We start from the raw sequence: 27,926 nt of genomic DNA, 5'->3' as shown, positions 1-27,926 counted from the left end.
AAAAAGATACAGAGACATGCTGGCACACACTGAATAATGGCATTAATATAAAGCAATGTTTATTTTAGGCTTAGCATTTACATACTAAAATGGATTGTTCCATATCCACCTGACAGACAAGCAGATGGAATATATTATTGAACTAGAAAGATGAAGCTGTAACAGTGTAAGTGCAAATGACTGCATCCAGGGTAAAGGCCTGTATAAAAAAAACAAAACAACATCTGGTGTTCAAGCAGGGAAACACAAGTCCTAGACGGTAACTGCTGATGGTGTCTGATTAAGTCAGTGTGCCACAAATAAAGAGAAAAAACTAAATTGTGTTCTTAATATCAGCAGAGATATTAATTGTCCAGAGACATATATATGTATATATATATATATATATATATATATATATATATATATATATCTTAACCATGAATTCTGTATAAAATAGGACATTCCCACTCATTCACATGATTACGTACCTTGGCACAACTTCACCTCTGCTAAGCAAATATCTGAAAAGCAGTCTAAGGCTCAGAAAAGACATTAGCACTGTCACAAGCAGACGATCTCAAGGAGCTTGTGTCTGTAGAACAATATATTCTGAGAAACTCACCATCACAAGAGTAGACCTTTCGCCAATAACTTTCTAATACAGACTGTAGTCCCACAGTGGAGTAAATGCTAACAGGACGCTAAGCGGTGCAAACTAAAGATGAAAAAAATTACATAATAAAATACATAATCATGAGAAAACAAAAAATACTAAAATCTTACACACTCATCTATAAACATAATATAACACACAATGTAGAAGGAAAGACTGAGCCGATTTCATTCTTCTGTAGGGTCTGAGCAGTCTATATAAGCTGATTGAGATGTGGCTTGACTGGTGCAGTTCTAAGCAGACTGAGGCCTGTGCTGCTATATTTCATGTCCTTTTTGCCGGTTTAGCAGTCAACTGTTTTTCTCTTTCCAGCTCCCGCTCTCGCTGCTGTTCTTGTTTTAGATTTTCCTCCTGCTTTTTCTGCTGGAGCTTCAATGCTCGCTTCTGTAATAAAGTATGACTATTATCAGCAACATCACCTTGTAAGGCTGGGTTCACACTAACATTTTTCTTATTTGCTAACAGATCCGTCCATACTAATTGAATGGATGCTGAGCATACTGATGCAAACTGATTGCAAAATGTTCACTTTTTTTCATTGTCCATTTGCATTTTGACTTAAAAAAAAAAAACCTAACTTTTGTCCATTAGTCAGCATCAGTTTGCATATCAGTTTATTTTTTTTCTTCGGTTTCTCCCTTCTGCGCATGCTCTGTGAAATAACTGATGAAAACTGATAACTTGCAAACGGATGTAAACAGAAATACCTTCTGTTTAGATCTGTCCTCATTGACTATAATGTAAAAAAAAAACAACAAAAAAAAACAAAACGGAAGTGCACTTTCCAATTGTGTTTCGTTTTTTCAAACGGAGGGAAAAAAGCTGCATGCAAGATTATTTTTTTTTTTGGTCACAATAATGGAACCCTGACAAACGGAGCACAATAAAAATACTGTGTCATTTGCAGGGGAAATATTCGGTTAGCTGCAGCTTCTCCAAACAATACTAGTTCACCAGAGACAATGCAGTGTTGTCTGTGGTGAGGATAGTCTAAAGTTACTTTGACATTTCTAATTTATGTTTTATAAAAATTCTATAGTAAGAAACATCAACTGGGACTCACAATCTAAATTAAAGAGGAAGTCCGGCAAAAAATTTTATTACGGTATTGTATTGCTCCTCAAAAGTTATACAAATCACCAATATACACTTATTACAGGAAATACACATAAAGGGGGACATTTATTAAGTCTGGCGTTTTCTGCGCCAGACTTAAAAATGTCCCCGCAGCTCCGAAGGTACAGAGATTTATATAGAGGCGGACTGTCTCTGCCAGAGCTGGAGTAGGTCTCCTGCTTGTTTCTACGCCAAAAGATTGATGAATGAAGTGGACCTTGAGTCCCCGCCCCCCTCCTCGCCCACTCCACACACCCTCCCCGCCCCCATGGCGTACAGGTCGGAAATGGGCCTGATCCAAAAAATTTATTTGCAAAACAGCCATTTGCGAATAAATTTATTCGCATCGGGTCCATTTCCGACAAAAAATACGCATTTTCCCGTTGATACATCTCCCCCAAAGTATACTACTGCATAAAGGCTTCAATTCCTGGATAAAATGGTGATGTCACGACCCAACTCCCAGAGCTGTGCGGGCTGTGGCTGCTGGAGAGGATGATGGCATAGGGACACTGAGCATCCCTCTGCCATCATCCTCTCCAGCAGCCACAGCCCGCACAGCTCTGGGAGTTGGGTCGTGACATCACCATTTTATCCAGGAAGTGAAGCCTTGATGCAGTAGTATACTTTGGGGGAGATGTATCAACGGGAAAATGCGTATTTTTTGTTAGAAATGGGCCCGATGCGAATAAATTTATTATCATCGGGCCTATTTCCGACCGGGAAAGTGCAGGGACAAAAAGCACTTTATAAGCATTTCCAGTAATAAGTGTATATTGGTGATTTGGTGATTCCAGGGGAAGGTCGGCAGCGGCAGGGGGCAGAGGGATGTCCCTATATGTACATACAAGCTCTGCTGAATTACAGCATCTTCCTGATGATGTAGCAGAGCAGAGTTCCACTGCGGAGCTGCCATGTTCCTGGAGCAAAATTACCTCCAGGAACATGGCAGCACTGTAGTGAAACTGAGCTCTGCTACATGCTACATCATCAGTAAGACGCTGTAATCCAGCAGAGCTTGATTGCAGTACAGACATTACAGTGGCAGTCAGCTATTCTACATGGGCTAGAATCTGGCTGAGGCTTATACAAGTCTACAAGACCAATAGGAATTTATACGCCCACATATTTAAATTAGCCCTGGGAAAGGAGACCAATTAGGAAACACTTTATCACTGCCAGAACTGCCCAGTGACATTAAACCTTCTCTGACGTATTGGCACAAAATGGAGGACAGAGAAATGAATGTGATGACAGTCAGAGAGATTTTTAGGACTACAGAACTTCCTGTGCAGCTGGAGAAGGGGTGAAAGTCAGGGAAAATGACCATTCTGGTACTGGAAGCATATGGGGGATATGAATAACTTTGGCAAAAGGGTCAGAATGGGAGAAAATGTTTAAAACTGTACAACCCCTTTAAGTTATGTTTATTCCCAAGTCAATTTCGTACAGAAAACAGCAAAACCGCACTGTATATATCCAACAGATTCTCACTTCGGGACCTCCACTCTGTCCCATTCAATCCAACATATCAGAAATAATAGTGAGAAAAAACTTGGTGTGTATACACCGGTACCTTAGCACCTCCGGACAGCTGTCCTACATATATCCGGACTCTTTAGGAAAAGGAATCCCCGAACTCTGGTCACAGATCCATATGTACTTTATTCAGGGTGCTGGTACAAGCTGGATCTGTCACCAGAGTTCGGGGATTCCTTTTCCTAAAGAGTCCGGATATATGTAGGACAGCTGTCCGGAGGTGCTAAGGTACCGGTGTATACACACCAAGTTTTTTCTCACTATTATTTCTGATATATTCCCAAGTCAATATAACGTCTAATGTGATCTGTTTCAGCTCTATCCAGCCTTTTTCAAACAATGTATTATGTCGCTTGGGAATACACATGACTTCTTCCGGAGTGCAAGTGAGTGCCAGTTTGCGATTTTTATATTGAAATGTTGCTGCCCGAAACGTACACCACATCACAAGTAAAGTACCGACCAAACTACTGTATAAAGTCCTATTAGTCAGCATGGTCATCAATAACTCAATGCCTCTTAACTGCACCTGCCAGGAAAGACTCAGGAGCCATTCACATGTCTGCAATATACGGTCCGTGCATGGACTGTATACTGCGGACCAGACCTCAGAACACACTGTGTTGGAACAGTAGCACAAATATTAAAACAGTTTCAGGACTTCCGACACTATAATGAGAGTTCCGAGGTCCAGTTCAGTCCGTACACAGACCGTATATTGTGGACGTGTGCTAACATATACACTCACCGGCCACTTTATTAGGTACGCCATGCTAGTAACGGGTTGGACCCCCTTTTGCCTTCAGAACTGCCTCAATTCTTCGTGGCATAGATACAACAAGGTGCTGGAAGCATTCCTCAGAGATTTTGGTCCATATTGACATGATGACATCACACAGTTGCCGCAGATTTGTCGGCTGCACATCCATGATGCGAATCTCCCGTTCCACCACATCCCAAAGATGCTCTATTGGATTGAGATCTGATGACTGTGGAGGCCATTTGAGTACAGTGAACTCATTGTCATGTTCAAGAAACCAGTCTGAGATGATTCTAGCTTTATGACATGGCACATTATCCTGCTGAAAGTAGCCATCAGATGTTGGGTACATTGTGGTCATAAAGGGATGGACATGGTCAGCAACAATACTCAGGTAGGCTGTGGCGTTGCAACGATGCTCAATTGGTACCAAGGGGCCCAAAGAGTGCCAAGAAAATATTCCCCACACCATGACACCACCACCACCAGCCTGAACCATTGATACAAGGCAGGATGGATCCATGCTTTCATGCTGTTGACGCCAAATTCTGACCCTACCATCCGAATGTCGCAGCAGAAATCGAGACTCATCAGACCAGGCAACGTTTTTCCAATCTTCTACTGTCCAATTTCGATGAGCTTGTGCAAATTGTAGCCTCAGTTTCCTGTTCTTAGCTGAAAGGAGTGGCACCCGGTGTGGTCTTCTGCTGCTGTAGCCCATCTGCCTCAAAGTTGGAGGTACTGTGCGTTCAGAGATGCTCTTCTGCCTACCTTGGTTGTAACGGTTGGCTATTTGAGTCACTGTTGCCTTTCTATCAGCTCGAACCAGTCTGCCCATTCTCCTCTGACCTCTGGCATCAACAAGGCATTTCCGCCCACAGAACTGCCACTCACTGGATGTTTTTTCTTTTTCGGACCATTCTCTGTAAACCCTAGAGATGGTTGTGCATGAAAATCCCAGTAGATCAGCAGTTCTGAAATACTCAGACCAGCCCTTCTGGCACCAACAACCATGCCATGTTCTAAGGCACTCAAATCACCTTTCTTCCCCATACTGTTGCTCGGTTTGAACTGCAGGAGATTGTCTTGACCATGTCTACATGCACTGAGTTGCCGCCATGTGATTGGCTGATTAGAAATTAAGTGGTAACGTGCAGTTGGACCGGTGTACCTAATAAAGTGGCCGGTGAGTGTATGTCAATCTGCTTTGAATACAGAAGGTCCACCATCTTATTTGTGTTTATAATGGTTCGACTGATTTGGTAGGTGTTAGGATAAAGTCTTGCTTACTTTTAGCTTAGATGTCTTTTCATGCAGCAGAATCATTTCCTTCCTAATGTTCACTAACTTATTGTGGTAATACTTGGCTTCTGAAAACTAAACAAATGAAACAGAAAAACTTTTTACAAATCTAACAGAGGAATTTACATTTTTTCCCCTTAGCTTTCCCCCTCTCAGCCGACATAGCCCTCACCCACCCTCCGCCGGTAACCTCCCAGATCTGGCCCCCATCACCAACCCCCCAGCCTCCCCCACTGCTGCACATCCAACTCACTTCCCTGCCGTTCTGGTCTGGGCTGCCAGCTCACTGCCGCCCCCATGTCCTACCGACTCGGTCCCGGATGACGAGAGCTGCTGGGGGTGACATCCGGGACCGAATCGGCAGGACGCGGGAGCGGCAGCGAGCCGGCAGTCCGGGACGCCAGAGAAGTGAGTTGGACATGCAGCAGTGTCCTTGGTCCCCAAATTTTTCCATAAACAAAGTCTATCAATAAAGTGTAGTTTTTACTTAACATTGCATCTTCCATACACTGCAATACAATCAATAGGCTTCTACATATACTACGCCCCCTGCTGAACACGCCATAGGAATTACACCTGATTCGTGATGTCATGTCACGAAAATTTGAACACTCCATGATCTACCAAATTAAGGGAAATAGCCTTATATGTGTATTTACCATAATTAATGTATATAGTAATTTGTCTATTTTTCCATAAGAAATAACATATTAAAAATACTTTTGGCCAAACTTCTCCTTTAATATGAACTTCCTCAGTTACAATCACAAGTAATCCCCTGCTGAAGCATATTTCAGGAAATTTCTACATCCCTACAAGCACTTTAAGAACAGTTATGTGAACTTACCAGAGCATTGATGTCAAGAACGGAATTGCACTCTCTAAATTTGGAAATTTCCTGCTCAAGTGTGTCTAATAATACCACTTGATTCTGCCTGCAACAAAAGATATAGGTCATGGCTGTGCCACTTCAAAGCTTCACATTATACTATAAAATATTATTATTTTTGCTACTACTTTTTCATGTATAAGCTGCATTCTAACGCATTCTTCATAGAAGTTTAAAAAACACATGCAAATTTAAAAAACTTACATACTTCAGAAGATTTTCTACTCTGAAATACATACATGTTGTCAAAAACTCTTAGGGCCCTATTACACGGCCCAATCCACAGGAGGAAGAGAGCACAGACCTGTAAAATCAGCACTCGCTTCCTCCTTGATCCCCCTCGCTGTCTGTGCTATTACACACACAGACATCGAGTGGGGAAGGGAGCACGGTGGGGGGTGATGGAGTCTGGGCTATTTTTTAAATTGATTTAAATGTTTTTATTCAACTTTTTTTACAATGTAAAACAGACATACAAGGGTCCTCCAACGTGGAAAAACATCCCCCACTCCACCTAACTCGGAACAATAGTCATCCATTGATGATTCAAGGGGAATCAATAGGAGAGTGCACAAAGAACTTTTATTTCAAAGATGTCGGCATATATGTCGGTGTTTTTCTATAAGACACCAGCTTGGCTGTGCAGTAAAAAAAAAAAAAAAAAGACCCATCAATCTCCCTAAAACTGTGCCCAAAAAAGCTTTAAAATAAAAGAAAAAGCCCTAAAAAATGAAAAAGAAGATTGAGTTTTTTGGATAGTGTGAACAGGCAGACTGTCTCATACATACGTGAGCTCCTGTAGGGCTAGCTTTGAGTTTTGAAGGTTGGGCAAGTAGTGGGAGATGAGGCCTTCGCTCAGCTGTTCCACAGCACTTGAGTCCAGAGAAGGCAGATCGTCTGGTAATCCTTCATCAATGACCTCAATACTTTCTCCTGCTGAAATTGAAGACAAAGACTAATGGTGCGTTTACACAGAGAGATTTATCTGGCAGATCTTTGAAGCAAAAGCCAGGAATGGATTTCAGAAGAGGAGAAATCTCAGTCTTTCCTTTATGACCTGTTCTCTGCTTATAGTCCATTCCTGGCTTTGGCTTCAAAGATCTGGCAGATAAATGTCTCTGTGTAAATGCATCATTAGAAACAGCATCATGTTGAAAGCATACCCAGTCCTACTAATACATATCAGGACTTACTCATTTACTAAAGTGGAAATTCCTGCAATTATGTTCTGGTATTTACCACAAAAGAGACACCCAGTAATAAATCCAACAACACTTATAAAGCACAAAACTGATCATTATTAGTGTTATTTAAGGAGATTCATGCTATTTGAAAGCCTAATAAAGAACTGAACAAAAAAAATCCTTAAAAGCGAAACTCCACTTCTGCACTGGAATATGGGCACGCTTCACTGTCACAATAGAGGGATTATGTAAGAAGACACAGCACATTCTTCTCCCATGTGACTTCGGCACAAAGTGTTAGCCCACATGACAAAATTAGCAGTCTTAATAAAGAACACATTTTACTGATTATAGTTGCCTACGAGATCACTGGCAATGCCCTAAGAAAATGCAACAGCTAAAGAACCAGCAGTTGGGTAAAACTATGTATACTAGTGTTGAGCGTTTCTGTCAAAACGTTCAGGATTGGCAATGTTTGGCGGATTTCTATGTCCATTATGCTCTATAGAGAGGGGAGGGGCAGAGGATGGCGTGAGCACAGAGAGAAGAAAAAGCAGCCCAGCACAGCGCATCATCCTGCAAACTTATCTTATCAAGTTTTCAGATAAGCAGTGACCCTTCTGACCTGCGAATCCAGAGTTTTATCTGCCCAGTCTCCAAACTACAGGGCTCGTTCTCTACTCTTCCTGCTCACTCATTGTTCAGGATTGTTCAGCGGGGGACACAGAAACCCATAGGAGGACACCATGGAAGATGGAGAGGTAAGCATTAGAGATGAGCGAACCTGGAGCATGCTCGAGTCCATCCGAACCTGAGCGTTCAGCATTTGATTAGCGGTGGCTGCTGAAGTTGGATAAAGCCCTAAGACTATGTGGAAATCATGTATATAGTCATTGGCTGTATCCATGTTTTCCAGACAACCTTAGAGCTTTATCCAAGTTCAGCAGCCACCGCTAATCAAATGCCGAACGATCGGGTTCGGATGGACTCGAACCCGAACCCGGTTCGCTCATCTCTAGTAAGCATAGCTTCTTGATTGTTTACTTTATACTTGCAACAGTATATAAAGACTTTTCCTTCCCAGATAGCCCCTTTAAGTAATATGTCTCTCCCTTCAGTCTCCAGCAGTTGGTATCCTTCATAAAGGATATGCGACTCAATTAACCATAATTCTAAACTGGGTTGTGAAATTTATACGAAAATGTTATCATTTAAAGTGTACCTGTGAAGCTGCTCTCCTGCCGCTTCTTCAGATTCAGTATGGAGATACACCGGTCCACCATGAGCGTTCAGGTTGCCGAGGCAACTGAAAGGTGCCCAGCGAGTTCTGTGCATTTATAAATAATAGGGCCAGGGGGGCCATATAATTACCATGGTTACCTAACCATCCTGGACTCACTATGCCAAAGGCAAAGAACAGGCAGATCTGCTTTACAGGTAATCCTCAGTGGTTTACAGCAAATCCTCTGAGGTCAGTGGTCAGCTGCATATATATATATATATATATATATATATATAGGCACAGTATGGCTGCAGACATATAAACACAGACAAAGGCTGACATGGCATTGTGGGGGGACACTGGTCACATGACAGGTCACTCTGCACCTACCTGCAGCATTGTGCCCTGGGGAGGAGGTGCTGCCATCTACCGCCGGAGCATCACTTTGCCCTTCTTCCTCCATGAAATCCGGCCCTTGCTTCCTCGGAGGGGACACATACAGCTGACTTCAGCCGCAGCCTGCCTGTGACACGTGATCCACAGGACGAAAAACCCGGAAACAGCTCGCTCACTTTCTCCTAGTTTTGTTCATTTAAAGTTATTTTTAATAAAGTTTAGACGAAAAAAAAAATGGAAGTGAACATAAAACTCTGTACATACACCCACCCACCACTAGAGGTCTCTAATACATAAAATTGATATACAGTATACTAGTGTAGTGGTGTATGTAAGGAGTTATATGACGACATGGGGCTGCCCAGCTGTAATGGAACTACAGGGCTCATCCGGCTTCTCCATACGGTTGGCTTTAGCAACGAATTGTGATATGCGCGCCGCTTTTTAGGGTCAGTCACGTGATAGAGTTTAAATGCGCGTGCACAAACCAGTGACTCCAGTGTGTTTCCGCGAACCATGTGACCTGCGTAGTTTTAATGGAGTCACGTGATCACCTCTGGGGGGGGGTGGGGCGGGTCTCCTGAGCTGTCATGTGATGCGTTGTTGTAGCGGAAACCCGGAAGTGGTAGAGTACTGTACCTGGGCGAGAGAGAGGGACGGGTCTCGAGTTGGCAGAGAGCAGAAGGCGACTGCCATGTGGCGGCCGCAGGCCTGGTGGAGCGCTGTACGGTTGAAGCTCCGCAGAGGAGACCAGCCCCCGTACCTGAGCGATGATGCGGGCTTTGACTACCCGGATGAGGTGGCCGCGGAGGACGAGTTACCCCGCTTCAATAAGCTGCGGGTGCTGGTGGCGGATGACACCCCGGCTATAAATGGCGGCCCTCTGACCGCGTCCTCGGATGATGACTCCCTGCTGGAACGGGAGGCCCCGCAGCCCCGGACAGAGCCCTGTGACGGCTGCCGGCAGGAGCGGGAGAAGAGGAGGCAGAGTATGGTGAAGAAGAGGCTGGGGCTGGCGGCGGTGCTCTACCTGCTCTTCATGGTGGCCGAGCTGGTCGGTGAGTGACCTGTGCCCTCCGCCCTATACCAGGGATCAGCAACCTGTAATGTGCCACCCTGTGCCCACCGCCCTATACCAGGGATCAGCAACCTGTAATGTGCCACCCTGTACAGCCCTGTGCCCACCACCCTATACCAGGGATCAGAAACCTGTAATGTGCCACCCTGTACAGCCCTGTGCCCACCACCCTATACCAGGGATCAGCAACCTGTAATGTGCCACCCTGTACAGCCCTGTGCCCACCACCCTATACCAGGGATCAGCAACCTGTAATGTGCCACCCTGTACAGCCCTGTGCCCACTGCCCTATACCAGGGATCAGAAACCTGTAATGTGCCACCCTGTGCCCACCGCCCTATACCAGATAGCCGCAATCTGTAATGTGCCATCCTGTGCCCACCGCCCTATACCAGGGATCAGCAACCTGTAATGTGCCACCCAGTGCCCACTGCCGTATACCAGGGATCAGCAACCTGTAATGTGCCATCCTGTACAGCCCTGTGCCCACTGCCCTATACCAGAGATCAGCAACCTGTAATGTGCCACCCTGTACAGCCCTGTGCCCACTGCCCTATATCAGGGATCAGCAACCTGTAATGTGCCACCCTGTACAGCCCTGTGCCAACTGCCGTATACCAGGGATCAGCAACCTGTAATGTGCCACCTTGTACAGCCCTGTGCCCACTGCCGTATACCAGGGATCAGCAACCTGTAATATGCCACCCTGTACAGCCCTGTGCCCACCGCCCTATACCAGGGATCAGCAACCTGTAATGTGCCTCCCTGTGCCCACTGCCCTATACCAGGGATCAGCAACCTGTAATGTGCCGCCCTGTGCCCACTGCCCTATACCAGGTATCAGCAACCTGTAATGTGCCGCCCTGTGCCCACTGCCATATACCAGGTATCAGCAACCTGTAATGTGCCGCCCTGTGCCCACTGCCCTATAGCAGGTATCGGCAACCTGTAATGTGCCGTCCTGTGCCCACCGCCCTATACCAGGTATCAGCAACCTGTAATGTGCCACCCTGTGCCCACCGCCCTATACCAGGGAGCCACAACCTGTAATGTGCCACTGTGTACAGCCCTGTGCCCACCGCCCTATACTAGGGATCAGCAACCTGTAATGTGCCACCCTGTACAGCCCTGTGCCCACTGCCCTATACCAGGGATTTGCAACCTGTAATGTGCCACCCTGTGCCCACCGCCCTATATCAGGGATCAGCAACCTGTAATGTGCCACTGATTACAGCCCTGTGCTCTTCGCCCTATACCAGGGAGCCGCAATCTGTAAGTGCCACTCTGTACAGCCCTGTGCACACCGCCCTCTACCAAGGATCAGCAACCTGTAATGTGCCACCCTGTACAGCCCTGTGCCCTCCGCCCTATACCAGGGATCTACAACCCGTTACCTGCCACCCTGTACAGCCCTGTGCCCACCGCCCTATACCAGGGATCCACAACCTGTAATGTGTCACCCTGTACAGCCCTGTGCCCTTCGCCTTATACCAGGGATCTACAACCTGTTACCTGCCACCCTGTTCAGCCCTGTGCCCACTGCCCTATACCAGGGATCCACAACCTGTAATGTGCCACCCTGTACAGCCCTGTGCCCACCACCCTATACCAGGGATCAGCAACCTGTAATGTGCCACCCTGTACAGCCCTGTGCCCACCGCCCTATACCAGGGATCCACAACCTGTAATGTGTCACCCTGTACAGCCCTGTGCCCTTCGCCTTATACCAGGGATCTACAACCTGTTACCTGCCACCCTGTTCAGCCCTGTGCCCACTGCCCTATACCAGGGATCCACAACCTGTAATGTGCCACCCTGTACAGCCCTGTGCCCACCGCCCTATACCAGGGATCAGCAACCTGTAATGTGCCTCCCTGTGCCCACTGCCCTATACCAGGGATCAGCAACCTGTAATGTGCCGCCCTGTGCCCACTGCCCTATACCAGGTATCAGCAACCTGTAATGTGCCGCCCTGTGCCCACTGCCCTATACCAGGTATCAGCAACCTGTAATGTGCCGCCCTGTGCCCACTGCCCTATACCAGGTATCGGCAACCTGTAATGTGCCGTCCTGTGCCCACCGCCCTATACCAGGTATCAGCAACCTGTAATGTGCCACCCTGTGCCCACCGCCCTATACCAGGGAGCCACAACCTGTAATGTGCCACTGTGTACAGCCCTGTGCCCACCGCCCTATACTAGGGATCAGCAACCTGTAATGTGCCACCCTGTACAGCCCTGTGCCCTCTGCCCTATACCAGGGATTTGCAACCTGTAATGTGCCACCCTGTGCCCACCGCCCTATATCAGGGATCAGCAACCTGTAATGTGCCACTGATTACAGCCCTGTGCTCTTCGCCCTATACCAGGGAGCCGCAATCTGTAAGTGCCACTCTGTACAGCCCTGTGCACACCGCCCTCTACCAAGGATCAGCAACCTGTAATGTGCCACCCTGTACAGCCCTGTGCCCTCCGCCCTATACCAGGGATCTACAACCCGTTACCTGCCACCCTGTACAGCCCTGTGCCCACCGCCCTATACCAGGGATCCACAACCTGTAATGTGCCACCCTGTACAGCCCTGTGCCCACCACCCTATACCAGGGATCAGCAACCTGTAATGTGCCACCCTGTACAGCCCTGTGCTCTTCGCCCTATACCAGGGATCTACAACCTGTTACCTGCCACCCTGTACAGCCCTGTGCCCACTGCCCTATACCAGGGATCCACAACCTGTAATGTGCCACCCTGTACAGCCCTGTGCTTGCCGCCCTATGCCAGTGATAGGTGCCCTGCATATCCCAGTGCTCACTGCCTTATACCAGGGATCACCTGCTGCTCCCATGGTGGCTGTCAGGGTATGATAGGAGTTGCAGTTATGCTACAGGTGGAGAGAACCACAGGCTGGGGAACACAGTCTCAGACCTGGGGGGAGGCTTTGGCTTTGGTTAGTATGGCCTTCAGTACAGGCGGGCTACAAGTCTGGAGACATCTGGAATTACAAAGTCTCAAATTAATCCAGACTCGGAGAGTAATGGTCCCTTTACATGGAGCGATAATTTACGCAATCAAACGATTAACGATTTTGAAGTAACAATGTGTTTTTTATAACGATCAGTGTTTAGATGGAGCGATAAATAGTTCATAAAGTCTTGTTTTAAGATCGCTTAAGCTCATCTCACACATACGGTAAGTCGGTGAAAGACTATTTAGATAATTTTAGAACATGTTGAAAGATCAAGATGAACAATTTATTGCTCGACGCTTGATCGTACGCTGTGTTTACACAAGCCAATTATCGGTCAAATGTGATCTTTATTGCAAAAATTTGAACGGTATTCGCTCCGTGTAAAGGGACCATAAGAGTGCCTTTACACAGAGATTTATCCAACAGATTTTTGAAGCCAAAGCCAGGAAAGGATGTGAAGAGAGGAGAAATCTCAACCTTCCCTTCATGACCTGTTCTCTGTTTATAGTCTGTTCCTGGCTTTGGCTTCTATGATCTGTCAGATAAATCTCTCTGTGTTAAGGCACACTTAATTAATGACCAATTTATTTTATTTGGGTTGATTCTCTTAACTAATGCTACGTTTACACGGAACTATAATTCGCCCGATCGTACGATTAACGATTCGCCCGATAATCGTTCCGTGTAAACGCAGCATAAGGGTTCATTTACACAGAAAGATTATCTGACAGATTATCTGCCAAAGATTTGAAGCCAAAGCCAGGAATGGATTTAAAAAGAGAAGAAATCTCAGGCTTTCCTTTATGACCTGATCTCTGTTTATAGTCTGTTTCTGGCTTTGGCTTCAAATCCTTGGCAGATAATCTGTCCGATAATCTTTCCGTGTAAACGGACCCTTATCTGAGACTATGTTGTGTGCCTGTGTAGATCATTGTTCCCCATCTGTGAGATGCCACATGCCAGCTTTTGGCTTTTAGGGCATGATGGCATTTGTAGTCTTACAAAAGCTGGACAGCCACTGGCTGGGGCACACTACTAAGTGGGACATCTGACAGTCATGAGCACAATTGCATGTATCCCATTCAAGTTAGAATTCCCTGAACTCCAATTGAATGAATCAAACATTGTTTTGTCTAGTCTTATAAAAAGTTGTTCTGCTTCCCAGGGAAGTCTGGGATAAGATAATCCAGTGTCATCTCAGACTTGGAAATCAGAGCACATTAATGGCCTATTCATTAGATTCGGTTTTAGGTAATTGTGCCCCACCCGAATGGCATATAATCATACATTGATGAGTGTAATGAAACACCCACTCTTTGCAGAGTGACTGGATCAGCTCTTAGGCCAGAGTAGTGTTCTCCAACCTGTGGCTGTTCAGATATGGCATTTAGCTGCAATTTCAGCAACCGTGCATCAAAAGGAGGAGATTTATCAAACTGGTGTAAAGTGAAACTGGCTCAGTTGCCCCTAGCAACCAATCAGATTCCACTTTTCATTCCTCACAGAGTCTTTGAAAAATGAAAGGTGGAATCTGATTGGTTGCTAGGGGCAATTAAGACAATTCTACTTTACACCAGTTTGCTAAATCCCTGAACACAGCCTAAGACTATGATGCTGCCAATGGGCTAGGGTTACATAGGCCTACAACACTAGCTCCTCACATGACCAAACGTTTCTGTGTTTTTATCTGCCGTCACATGACTGTTTAAGATTTTTGATTTGCCTATAAACCAAATCACAGACAGGTCACAAGCAGATCGCTGTCAGTCACGTCATACATTGCGCTGCAGATGGTAAACTTGTGTTTGCCCTGCAATAAGAAAATCCATCTGGTTTGGATTTTAGTGACTGCATTGAGAATTGTTAGATATTCTATCACAATGCAATGTTGCATTTATACATTGCATGACCTAAGTGACGTAAGTAGCACTAGCCCTAGGGATGAGTATATCTTGTAATAGGAAGCAAAAATAATTTTCTGGCTACTCCCTGGGAAAATACAGGTTAAGCCTATATTCTGATCAGACTGGTTTTGCTGAATAGGAGCACATCAGACTCTTTACAGCAGGTTACATGCTCCGGATGTTGATTGAATTCAGTAAGATTCATGCTGATGTCTGAGAGCTGAGATACTCGCGTAATGCCTGACAGAGGGGGCTACATTTAGACCCCATTCAGTGATAAATAAGCTATTGTTTTCAGCGGGGTTGTTTCAAATTTGACCAGTTTTTGACAGTCAGATGTTCTGCTCTACACTGGCAATCATAGGGAGTCATCTGCAACATAAGTTGGTTTACACTGAGTAAATGGGGCAGTATTTACAGTGGAATCCCGCCTGTTCAGTGTCAGTAGGCTTCTCTGTGGGAGGGCTTACATGCCTCCGCTCTCTGCTCAATGAATTTATATGTCATCTGACACTGAAGCAGGCGGGATTCCACTGTCAAGAGTTCCGCCACGAAATTCTGCCCCATTTGCACAGTGTTAACATACCCTTATAGGCAATTTCCTTTTATGTCCACCTCACAGATGCTCTGGGGCACTGTCGGCACTGACTGAACATATGGGTAAAAAGAACTATACCAGTATTCTCACCTGGGCAGTTATGGCATATCCACTGGCTTTGCCTTTAAATGTCTGATGGATGCATATATGGGACCCACACCAAGATGGAGGGACCCCGCTGACCTGGTTGTGGCCTCTAGAGATGGTTGGGAAGCTGAAAAGAGCTGAGTTGGCAATTTCACATAGCTTGTAAAGTCCTGTTTTGAGGATAATGGGAGTTGCACAAACCACTTAGTGCCATTAGCTATGATAACTCCTGAGTTCTGGAAACTTTGTAGCTCACTATGCTGTTTACGTAACTACCATGACAGTGGTGCTGTCATTTGCAAAACTTTACCCATGTCCTGTTGCAGTGGGTCTCATTTTGATAGGGGGGAACTTCATCTCTAAATAAGGCATAAAATAGATGTTTATGCACCTATGACAGATACCACATAGTGGTATATGCTAACAAATGTATACCGTTATTCCTTATGCCAAACCCCTGCGTATAAAGCCTCTGCCAGGTCATTGGGGCTCTATGCACTCAGGACTATCCCAGCATCTGTTTTAAAGGGGCAATCCAGCTCTACGAAAACATGGCCACTTTCTTCCAGTAACAGCACCACTCTTGTCTCTAGTTTAGGTGTGGTTTGCAATTAAGCTCCATTGACTTCACTAGAACTGAGTTACAAAATCCCACCCAACCTGGAGACAAGAGTGGTGCTGTATCTGGAAGAAAGTGCCCATGGTTTTGTAGCACTGGATAACCCCTTTAAATGCAGGCTTCCAGATCACTGCTAAACGTTGCGTGAACCAGCCCTAACTTTTCAGTTTGTTGTAGAAGTACCCATGTACTGTTGCTAGTTTCCTTACAGCGAGCTTTTCCATATTTTCTGCACTGGTTACATAAGCGTCCTGCCTAATAAAGTCTTATTAAAGAATTCTTTTAAACCTACTTAACTTTTTAATCCTTTTATAACAGGTGGTTATATTGCCAACAGCCTTGCGATCATGACCGATGCCCTTCATATGCTTACTGACCTCAGCAGTATTATTTTGACCCTACTTGCTCTGTGGTTGTCGGCAAAGTCTCCAAACAAGCGCTTTACCTTTGGATTCCATCGCTTAGGTATGTATAACGTTAACTAGTTTAATGCAGTAAAATACATGTCAGATTTACAGCCACAATAAATGTTATAAGTTGCTCATGTGTAACTTTGACGCCACATTCTCATGTATCTCGGAACACATTTTGACAAATCCACAGCCCATGCATTCACTAATAGCGCTGCAATGTTAATAATCGGTCCTGACAACATCTTATAGCTAATGGCGCATGGTTTTGGCCACATGTGTCCCTAGGTATGTTAGAGCATGGCTTTCCTTAATTTGAAGTAGCGAGTGAATGGGGTTTTCTGGGATAAAACACTTTTGGTATATGTCACATCTAATACCAGGAACTTCTCACTGGTCAAATTAGTACCAATGCCTGTGCTTTGCTCTGCCCTCTGACCTTAAAGGGAATCAGTCACCATGAAAATGCCTTCTAAGCTATTAGCATGATATTATAGAGCAGGAGGAGCTGAGCAGATTGATTTATAACTTTATGGGAAAATATTCTGTTTAACTTGTAATTTATTGATTGAAATCTCTGATGTTTTCATGCCAAGGAGTCCAGTGAGTGATCCGAGTTACACTGTAACTGGACTCCTTAACACAAAATGAGCAGGGATTTTAATCAACAAGTTACAAGTTAAGGTGGTAATACACAGCCTGTCAGGTCACCTCTGGCTTCCCCCTGGTTCTCCGCTCACTGCCTGCGCTATTACACACACAGACAGTTACACTAGGTTATCGGCCTAATAGGTTAGTAATTGGCTGATAAGGCTGATAATCATTCAATGTAATAGGGCTTTTATACGGACTCCTTTCCTACAAAGATTCCTATCAGTTTACTTAGTTCTTCCTGCTCTATACCATGATGCTCTATAATAACATAACAAGATAGCATTATCTTGGTCACAGGTTCCCTTTAAGGGGTGATGAGCTATAGTAGCAGACAGCCATGCAGACATGGACAGGACTGTGTTCATTAGTAGACTAAAGTGATAAGTTGTCACGTTGGGATGACCTCTTTATCTACAAAATCAGGATTTGTTCCTGAAAGGATTATACAGAAAAAGCCCTGCAGCAGGGCATACTTAGGGTACTATTACACCAAGCGGTTTTTTTTTTTACGATTAACGATAAACTATCTCAAACAAACACTATGGAAAACGAATGAAAATCGTTTGCCCAATTACATGGAACGATGATAGTTACTTATGATCGTTCTTACGTACGTTATGTTGTCGCTATTGCGTATGTTTTAGCTATGACTTATTACACAAAACGATGCGCGAATGATCAAACGATAAAAATAGGTCCGAATTCTATCAAACGACCAGCGATTTCTCATTGGTTGTTAAATCGTTGTCTGCTGTTACACAAAACGATTATTGTTTAAATCCAAATAATTTAACCATTTTTGAACGATAATCATTCCGTTTAATACCACCCTTACCTAGTGCGCTGCCGCGGTCATCTGGCATTCTTTTCTCCATTTCTCCTGTCCAGCCACTGTGTCTTCAGGCCCCGCCACCTCTAGCTTTCAGCCACTCTGGAAGAGGCGGCAGCTTAAAGATGCATCGGCTGGGCAGGAGAGCCAGAGAGGAGGATGTCGGATGATGGCAACAGCGCACAAGGTAAGTACGCACTGCAGGAAGATACCAACAACGGTAATTTTTAAAGCATGTTTTGAAGACACGATCAGCTGAGGATTGGGCATTTTGCCTGTCCTCAGCTGATCACTGTTACTTTTATTCAAGCCCATTATCGGTCACAGACAACGCTCCTGGCTGAAAATCACCCCATGTAAAAGGCCCTTTAGATCTAATGACACAGCTTATTTAGTTACATCATTCTGTAATAAATAGGAGTCCCTTCCTCTGGCTTCCTAGTTACCGCAACCCGATTGTGAGTCAGTGAATGGCCTGCCTACTTCATTAAAGGAGAAGTCCGGCTAAAATTTTTATTAAAGTATTGTATTGCCCTCCCAAAAGTTATACAAATCGCCAATATACACCTATTACGTCAAATACTTATAAAGTGCTTTTTTCCCTGCACTTACTACTGCATCAAGGCTTCACTTCCTGGATAAAATGGTGATGACACGACCCGACTCCCAGAGCTGTGCGGGCTGTGCCTGCTGGAGAGGATGATGGCAGAGTAATGCTCAGGGTCCCTCCAGAGCCCTGCGTGCCCCATTGTCCCCCTGCCATCATTCTCTCCAGCAGCCACAGCCCGCACAGCTCTGGGAGTCGGGTCGTGACATCACCATTTTATCCAGGAAGTGAAGCCTTGATGCAGTAGTAAGTGCAGGGAAAAAAGCACTTTATGAGCATTTACCAAAATAAGTGTATATTGGGGATTTGTATCATTTTTGAGGAGTAATACAATACTTCAATAAAAAATTTCACCGGACTTCTCCTTTAAGTCTCTTCTGCCTGCTGATACATAGTTTTTTTTTTTTTTTTTTTTTTTTTTTTTTTTTTATTTCTTAAATTTATTACAAAAACCACAGTATTACCAAGAGAAAAGACAAAAACATCTTACTTATTTAAACCCTGTGCATACTTATTAATCCTTAAATAATCCCCCCCCCCCTCCCCCCTCCCTTCCTTCCAGGTAGAGGTTGCTATCTAGACACCAGAGTTCTCATACTTATTATATAACTTAACCATTTGTTCCCATGCCTTAAGTTCCGGTGATACATCAGCCAACCAATTTCGAACAATTAATAGTCTCGCGACAAAAAGACGCTTATGTATGCGATACTTTCTTCTTTTATCTAGACCCACTAAATGAGAATCATCTCCTAAAATTATCAACCAGGGTTCCAGGGGGATCTTAACCTTTAGCTCTGTATTAATTAATTCAACTACCCCTTCCCAAAAAACTTGGATGTTAGTACATAGCCACATAATATGGGCCCAATCTGCCTCCCCCTCATTGCACCTTGGGCAACCAGATGTAATTCTCTTACCAATTTTTTTTAAGAAACGGGGTGTATAATACAATCTATGTAAAATATTGAATTGCACCACTTGATGATTTTGATTGGATGATACCGATCTCACATTTCTTAGGACTCCATCCCATTGGGAGTTCTTTATCAACCCAAATTCCCCTTCCCACTTCCCACGACTCCGACTAGTTATATCGCCATGATCCAAATCCCTCAATTTTTTATACAAAACCGAAGAACATCTCTGTATCTTGGCTCCCTGAATGATTTTACCAAGTAGTTCAGGGGTTTTACCCACCATAAATAAATTCTTATCATCAGATCTTCTATATGCATTCTGCAACTTAGCATACTCATACCATTCGCCACCTTTTAATTCAAATTCTATCCTCAATCTAGCCCATGTTTTTAACTTCCCTTCATAGAACGCATCACTCACTTTGACAATCCCAGCTTCTCTCAACCTCCCACCATCCACTATTTTACTAACTTCACCTAGTCTGCTGTTGTTCCATAGGGGGGTGATCTCTAATGCTGTTTTAATTCCCATATAGCTTTTAAACGCATTCCAGACTTTGGCCCAGGCTATCACTGTTGGAAAAGTTAACCATTTCCCCTCTAGTAATGTTCCTGACTCAAGGGCTTCTAATAAATCTGTATCTTGTCTCCTATTTTCTCTAAGTATATAGCTACTCAATTCTACATTCTCTCTATTCCAAATTAGACATAATTGTGAGGCTAAAAAATAAAGTCTCCCTCGAAGTAAGGGAGGATTTGCATTCCCAGACCTGCTGATACATAGTTATCTATGGTCTCTGTTCTTTCTTCCGTTGGATAGCTAATGTAATAAATAACATATTTGTAAATCACATCAATTAGCAAAAGTGACTCTTTATCCCTAAAAAAGGCCGTAAAGACATTTTCTTACTGCTCTGAAACTGCTGTCTACTACCTGTTAGGGGATTTCCATCCCTAGCAGCAGAGGGATCAGGATGGAACACAGGAAGAGGGGCAGGGCCTAGATAGTGCAAGCTGCTCCCCAGCATTTCTCTTCTTTATGTGAGCTTCTTCAGCCTGCGAACAGTATATGACAGGTAAATCAAAGCCTCCGTCTTATTTCGTATTAGGCAACTGTCCCTAATAGAACAAAGTCATTCTCTGCTCTTCTACCTCCCAAAGTTCCCACAATCTTTATAGTGCCACATTTCCGACATTTAATCCTCCTGTCATCTCATACATTGCGTCATCATCATCTGGATGCATCTGCCTACCACTCCTATTACTGGGGGGGTTCTCCACCTGCTGTTGTCTCCAAATGTTGTACTGTGTCAGTGCCAGATACAGAGGATAGAGGTAGTATCTGTATGAGTACTGAATGTCTGCAGCAAAGAACAGAGGATGATTAAAGGTCAGGAGTGTTGTATGTATTGCATGGTTGTTACTCACATCTTTGGGGGGTGGGGGGAGTGGACAACAATCGGTGGTGCACTATGAACCAGGCACAGGAGGCAGACTGACAGCAGTAAGATGACAGACACACCACGGTCATTCCTCCTTGTTGTTGTAGGGGTACGCTGAGGTGTTTTAAAGCGCACCTGTCACACTGCTCAGGTTGAAACTTTTGTGTGCACACAAAGCTGATGCCGGAAGTTTGTAAAGAACATCTCGTGCCCTGGTGATTTCCCCAGCATCCAAAACTGCTGACGTCAGCCTTGTCTGCATGCGGAATTTTCAGCCTAAGCTCCGTGACGGGTACGCTGTAATAATTAATTTCATGCAAGGACAGGTGTTACCCGTCAGCAGGAGTAGCAGGCTTGAACTGCCCGCAAGATATAATCAGTGTTTTAACATGATTATTCCTTTATATTTGTAAATGCCATACATTATCAGAATATAAATGTTTGAGTTTGAGAAACACATGTTTCAAGATATAAGATCATAGAAAAGATTTGACGAAAGAACAATATAGAACATGAAAGTCCATAACAGAAGCAATAGTACAATAGAAGTATGTAAGAAAAAAAAAACTTGAGGTCAACTGAAAAAGGATAAAAGATAATGCTGTGGGTAACAGAGATTGAGAAGGAAGAAGTTTCATTAATGTGAGGAAAAGAATAAAATATACAATGTTGCTGTGTTTTTTCAAAGCCCTGGATATGATCTGTTCTGAATGCATACAGCTTTGCAAAAAGCATAATTTACTAAATCCTTCATTAAATGCATCTGTACAGACTACCCTGTCCATAAGTAGTGTTTTTGCACGTAGGTTTATTTACCCTTCTTTTTGGATATATCAGAGTAGTATTTTGTTGGCTCTTTCCAATAAAAATTGATTGTCTGGCCTATTTTCCTTCTTTTCATCAGTGGTTTTAATAAGAAGGTCTCTAATAAGGCTGGGTTCACACTGCAGTTTTGCAATCCGTTTTTTGCAAAAAACGGATGAAAAAACGGATGCATTTGTGTGCATCCGTTTTGATCCGTTTTTTTTTCATTGACTTCCATTGTAAAAGAAACGGATCAAAACGGATCCATTTTTTTAGCGGACACAAAAATAGTGTCAGCTACGTTTTTGTGTCCGTCAAAAAAAAAAAAAGGATCCGTTTTTATCCGTTTTTTTTAACAATGGAAGTCAATGGAAAAACGGATCAAAACGGATGCACACAGATGCATGTTTTTTTGCAAAAAACAGATGAAAAGAACGGATTGCAAAAACGCAGTGTGAACCCTGCCTAAAAGCCTTATGTGCCAGCCAAACCATATTAGGGTTCAGCTTCCCAACAGCTGTTCAGTTTGATCTGGCAAGAGGGCCTCATTTCATCTCTAAACAAAAGGGGGTCATTGTAACTCTGACCAGTCTAAGGATGGGGTGATCTGACCAGAAACATGCTGTGTGTCCTGCATAAATTAAATGAGGTAGTAGGTTAGTAGACATCAGGATAAAATCTATAATGGATTAAGGGTTATCCAGGGCTACAAAAACATGGCCACTTTTCCCCTTCTCTTGTCTCCAGTTCAGGTGTGGTTTGCAATTAAGCTCCATTTACTTCAATGGAACTGAGTTTCCAACCCCACCCAATCTGGAGACAAGAGTGGGGGAAAAGTGGCCATGTTTTTGTAGCCCTGGATAACCCCTTTAATACAGAATACAAAGAAACCCTGCAGGATAACTCCCATGGAACCGAAAGCCATCAATTTTGTGAGATGTATTTCGCTGTCTGAAGTGTTTTGCTCTCACCATCTTTTGTTGTTCTTGCAGAGGTTCTGTCGGCCATCATCAGTGTATTACTGGTGTACGTCCTCACTGGATTCTTGCTGTATGAAGCAGTTCAGAGAACAATTCACATGGACTACAGCATTAATGGAGATGTCATGCTGATAACAGCCGCTGTCGGTGTTGCTGTGAATCTCATGTAAGTTGAACTTTTTTTTCATATTTCTCACAGTTTTTTCACGGTCAGAGAAGAAAATGAATCAGATTCTACATTTTTATAGAAACAAGGCTAGATAATAACATCTATATCAGGGATGGGGAATCTTCGGCCCTCCAGCTGTTGCAAAACTCAATTTCTCATCATGCCTGGATAGCTGAAGCTTTGGCTGTCCAGACATTTTGGGAGTTGTAGTTTTGCAACAGCTGGAGGGCCAAAGGTTTCATATCCCGGACCTATATAAATATAAGATCCATTGAAAGATCACTAAATACATAAAGGTTTTTATCTTTACAAATTGTTTTGTCTTCTAGCGGAACCCTAGGCCTGGTATAAGTTTTCCTTTGTGCAACTAACATTTTGCTTTCCTGTTTCCAGAATGGGATTTTTGTTGAATCAGGCGGGACATCCTCATTCACACTCTCACGGCAGTCCTGCTAACCCACCACCCAGTAGTCATGGACATAGCCATGGCCACGGTCACAGCCATGGTAGCCTGGCAGTACGAGCTGCGTTTGTACATGCGCTCGGAGATCTGGCCCAGAGTGTCGGTGTCCTCATAGCTGCATATATCATTCGTTTTAAGGTAAGATTCCCATTTGCAGTTTAACAATCAGTTTGGCCACATTGAGGAGAGCGTGCTCTATTGTATTATATTTGGCTGTGTAAGCAGGATCGTGTCTCATCCAAGGTTAATGGATTAGCTGTTTCCCAGGCATCAGTTGTGCAGATCAGTTTCAAGATTATTTATTATGTAACCATCGATGTGAAGGTCGCTGAGCCCTTTCATTCTGATGGGAGGTATTCCTTAAAGACATTAATGCCAGTTAACCCTTTTTTGATTGTTACAAAGAAATTTACGTTGGTGCAGAAGGGCACTTATTCTTTCCCTCCAGCGTCATGGAAATGATGTTTTAGATCAGCAGTGACTGATTTCTGCTGTGCTGTGATATGCCAGGGGGAGGCAATAGGCAAAGTTTAGGTTTTCAAAGGGGTCCTGCAGGAAGTGGTGTATTCTTTCCCGTCTGACACAGTGCTTTCTGCTGACACCTCTGTTCAATCGTCTCCTGCTTTGAACAGTTCCTGTCAGATAAAGAGGTTGCAGCAGGAACACTGTGTCAGACTTCTTTAAAGGGGTACTCTGACCAAGCTTACTTTGTATAGAGCTCAGCTGCCGGAAGTCTGACGTCAGTGCAGTATTCCAGTGCCGCCATACTGTGCCATGCCCCATCTGCAGAGGGCATCTCTTGCTTCAGGCTGTGCCGCCCTCCTCTTCAGACATGGCGCCGTGCCTTACTCTGTCAGCTGTACTCATGCTTGTCGCGAGAGTAAGTGACGGCGCTGTGTCTGAAGAGGAGGGCGGCACAGCCTGAAGCAAAAGATGTCTTCTGCAGCTGACGTCATGGCACAAAATGGCGGGTCTGGAACGCAGCCATGACATCAAACATCCGGTGGCTAAGCTTGGCCAGAGTACCCCTTTAAGGATTCATTACCTTAAAAATACAGACAATTAGTGTATTGCTAAGAATACAGTGCATCCAGAAGATATTTTATTTTCTGCCCCTTTCTGCTACTTTTTACTTGCATTGTACAGAAATGCTTTGGCATATCAAAAGTTTTGATCGGTTCATGCACAACTAATTTTGAGAATGATCGGGAAAAAGCGCACAGCTGTGTTCTTCACCATTGGCTTATTGCCATCTCTGATGGTGCGTCTACACAGGCAGATTTATCTGCCAGGTTTTGGAAGCCAAAGCCAGGAATGGCACCCTGTTTATAGTCTGTTCCTGGCTTTGGCTTAAAAAAATCTGTCAGATAAATCTGCTTGTGTAAACGCACCATAAGGGTCCATTTTTACAGAAAGATTATCTCACAAAGATTTAAAGCCAAAGCCAGGAACAAACTATAAACAGAGATTAAGTCATAATGGAAAGCCTGAGATTTCTACTCTTTTCAAATCCATTCCTGGCTTTGGCTTCAAATCTTTGGCAGATAATCTTTCTGTGTAAATGGACCCTAAGTTGTACTTTAAGGGCTGCATACACTTATAATGGAACTTGTCTCGTGCAACCAAAAAGAGATTGTAGGGACTCGGGGAGTCCACAGTCATGTGCTTCTCCCGGCATGGTCAGTGGAGGTCTAAACAATCAGATCTTGATCAATCAAAACTTTTGACAAACCCCTGTAACATCAAAATAAGGACAATTCAACAGCATCCAGTGGAAAGATGGACAAACAGCGACGCTTGGAGCAGCAGTTGCTTTATAAAGACCAGCTGCTGGTCGAAACGCTGCTGTTTGTCCTTGATATGCAATAAAAGCTCATTTGAAGATTAATCTCTCTACTGGATGCTGTTAAATTTTCCCTATTTTTGATGTCTACTTGTTGGTAAACTGGGAATATCAACCATACAGCGTGCATCGCCATCTCTAATGTCCAGGAGATGGATCTGATTCCTGGGTGCTGTCAAGCCTCTGCAACATGTTAAATGCCAGTGACACTTCTTACTGCATACTTTTAATGTATAAACCATTTTTCTACTGTAAGTGCATTATTACTGATTTAATATAAACTGTGTTGGTGCCCGTTTTGGCATAAGGATAGTGTTTTCATTGCTAAAAGGTCATAGTTATGTCCTACATGCTGATAGTTGAGAGATGTTACAGACAGGTACATGTCAGGCCAGAAGTCTCTTATAAATGAATAACCTATTTTGTTCAACTTTTATACTTCAGCCAGAATACAAAATTGCTGATCCCATCTGTACCTACATATTTTCTGTCCTTGTCCTTTTCACCACGGTGCGACTTGTAAGGGACACGGTACTTATTATACTTGAAGGTGAGTGGGAAATTTTAGCTTGGATATGTTTAGGCCATGTTCACACTGAACTGTTGTGTATTTGCAATATGATTTTACACTACAAATGTGCAGCATTTATAGTACATAGATTTTCCAAACCCCATCCCCATATAGCAGAAATACAAGCATACTGCAGTTTTCCAGAACAATACCATGCTTAGTCATGTGCAGAATAGTGGTGGATTTCACTCTTAAGTACACTGGCCCAAGTCTGTAGTTTTTAAGCATTGTATTAAGGTACTTGTGAAATCAGTTTGAATATCTTCTTTCTTTCAGGTGTTCCAAAACACGTAAATGTGGATCAAATCAAAGACGACTTGATGAAAATAGATGATGTGCATTCAGTAGAAGACCTTAATGTCTGGTCACTGACCACAGGAAAGTCCACTGCCATAATCCGTTTACAACTAAGTAAGTACAATTTTAACCCAGGACCATACTGCAGTATGCAGCTCAGTATACCCTGTAATGTATAGTCAAGTTCATCCTTTGGTCCAAGGTAAAGCAAAAAGTACAAATAAAACCTCTCCAATGTGAATCCTTCCCTTTCAGGGAACCTGTCGTCTTAAAAGGCAGCTTCACTGAGTAGATCTAAAACCGGGTCAAACTCAGGCTCTCCAGCTGTTGCAAAACTACATTTCTCATCATGCCTGGACAGCCAAAGCTTAATGCAGTTTTATTACAGCTGGAGGGCCTGAGTTTGACACCTGTGATCTAGAAGAACACAGCGTGCACCCATGAGTGTAAATGGAAACTCGCCAATATTTATGAATATCAGTGACTCTTCAGAATAGGCAGCAGACCACTCATACCTGTGTGTATGTAACTCTTTTTTGCCACCCTCAATTGGGACAGCATAACAAAACTGGCAGGTTCCCTTAAAAGTGTAACTTTTTTTTTTCCAGAAATTAGTAGTATAAGCGATTTTAAGAAACTCTATAATAGGTTTTATTAGGCAAAAAAAGCCTCTTTCTGTACTCAAAAAGCAATTTCCATGCCTCCCCCCTCACTTCTTATCTGTGCATTATCAGACAAACCAGTCTTCATTACAGAAAAGCCAGTGAAGACTGGTTCTGCTGTGTCCATTATATCCCTATGAAGGGGGGAGGGGCCAAGGGAGATGAGTGAGCAGGAAGAGGACACAAAGGTCAGCTGTTTGTAGACTGTCTGGGCACCTAAAACGCTGGATTCAGGGGTCAGAAAGGTCAGTGGTTATCTAGGAACTTGCTGAGAGAAGATTGCAGGGTGTTGTGCTGTGCTCAGTCACTCCTAACAGCCCCTCCCCTCTCCATAGACACATAATGGACACAGAAATCCTGCTTCTTCTGCAGTGAGGGGGGGTAGGAAAACAGCTTTTTCAGTACAGAAGGAAACTCTCTTGGTAAATAAAACCTATTACAGAGTTTCTTAAAATCGCTTGTACTATAGATATTTATTGTTTACAGGAAAATTACCCTGAAATGACAGTTACCCTTTAAGTGGTAGTTTAGATTTGGCAAACAAAGCTTATTTTATTGCTTAATTAAAAGCTGTGCAGTCTTATAATCCACTTAACGGGATCAGTTACTAACCTTTATCAACACTGTAGTCATGTATGAGAAGGCCAGATTTATTGTCTCTGGTAGTGCCACAGTGAAACTTTCCATTCCTAAAAGCAGAGCTCTTGAAAATTGTGAATATTCTAAATAAAATTGTCAAAGCATATTGAAAAGTTGCATTATTGGGTTGCTGTACCTGTAAAACTCCTTTAGTGTTGTACTGGGTAACAGAAAAGATCTGTATGGATTTGGGGAAAATCCATACAGAAAAGGAAAAGAAAACTTCCGATACAGTAACAATTCACTGCCCTGTGATGCTGTGTCTTCAGAGCCCCGCCAGCTGAGGAATTAGAGGTGCAATGTTAGAAATGGTCCCACAG

At 43.8% G+C, this 27,926-nt stretch overlaps 2 protein-coding genes across 5 annotated transcripts in view; one reads left to right on the top strand and one right to left on the bottom strand.

The window, feature by feature from the left end:
• Window positions 1-34: 34 nt before the first annotated feature.
• BLOC1S6 (biogenesis of lysosomal organelles complex 1 subunit 6) lies at window positions 35-9,519 on the bottom strand. Of its 4 annotated transcripts, XR_011364550.1 has the most exons (6): window positions 9,058-9,509; window positions 7,050-7,197; window positions 6,220-6,307; window positions 5,361-5,447; window positions 605-1,039; window positions 35-199 (listed from the first exon to the last, which is right to left on the bottom strand). XR_011364550.1 is itself a non-coding variant. In XM_069983349.1 (5 exons), the coding sequence occupies exons 1-5, from the start codon at window positions 9,128-9,130 to the stop codon at window positions 920-922; spliced, it is 513 nt and encodes a 170-aa protein (XP_069839450.1). In that variant the 5' UTR covers window positions 9,131-9,513; the 3' UTR covers window positions 212-919. The 4 variants fall into 4 exon arrangements, 3 of the variants coding, with proteins under 3 accessions (XP_069839450.1, XP_069839437.1, XP_069839458.1); XM_069983349.1 differs by lacking the exon at window positions 35-199 and having other exon boundaries at window positions 212-1,039; window positions 7,050-7,194; window positions 9,058-9,513; XM_069983336.1 differs by lacking the exon at window positions 35-199 and having other exon boundaries at window positions 212-1,039.
• Window positions 9,520-9,668: 149 nt separating this feature from the next.
• SLC30A4 (solute carrier family 30 member 4) overlaps window positions 9,669-27,926 on the top strand; it is a 21,926-nt gene continuing 3,668 nt past the window's right edge. The window contains exons 1-6 of the mRNA XM_069983297.1: window positions 9,669-10,121; window positions 16,635-16,781; window positions 22,975-23,128; window positions 23,525-23,732; window positions 25,882-25,987; window positions 26,285-26,419. Of these exons, the coding sequence (XP_069839398.1) occupies window positions 9,758-10,121; window positions 16,635-16,781; window positions 22,975-23,128; window positions 23,525-23,732; window positions 25,882-25,987; window positions 26,285-26,419 (1,114 nt within the window). The 5' untranslated portion in view covers window positions 9,669-9,757. The remainder of the gene's footprint in view (window positions 10,122-16,634; window positions 16,782-22,974; window positions 23,129-23,524; window positions 23,733-25,881; window positions 25,988-26,284; window positions 26,420-27,926) is intronic.

The sequence above is a fragment of the Dendropsophus ebraccatus genome, chromosome 1 (genome assembly GCF_027789765.1).
Source record: "Dendropsophus ebraccatus isolate aDenEbr1 chromosome 1, aDenEbr1.pat, whole genome shotgun sequence".
NCBI lineage: Eukaryota > Metazoa > Chordata > Amphibia > Anura > Hylidae > Dendropsophus > Dendropsophus ebraccatus.
This window is presented reverse-complemented; position numbering and strand designations above follow the sequence as displayed.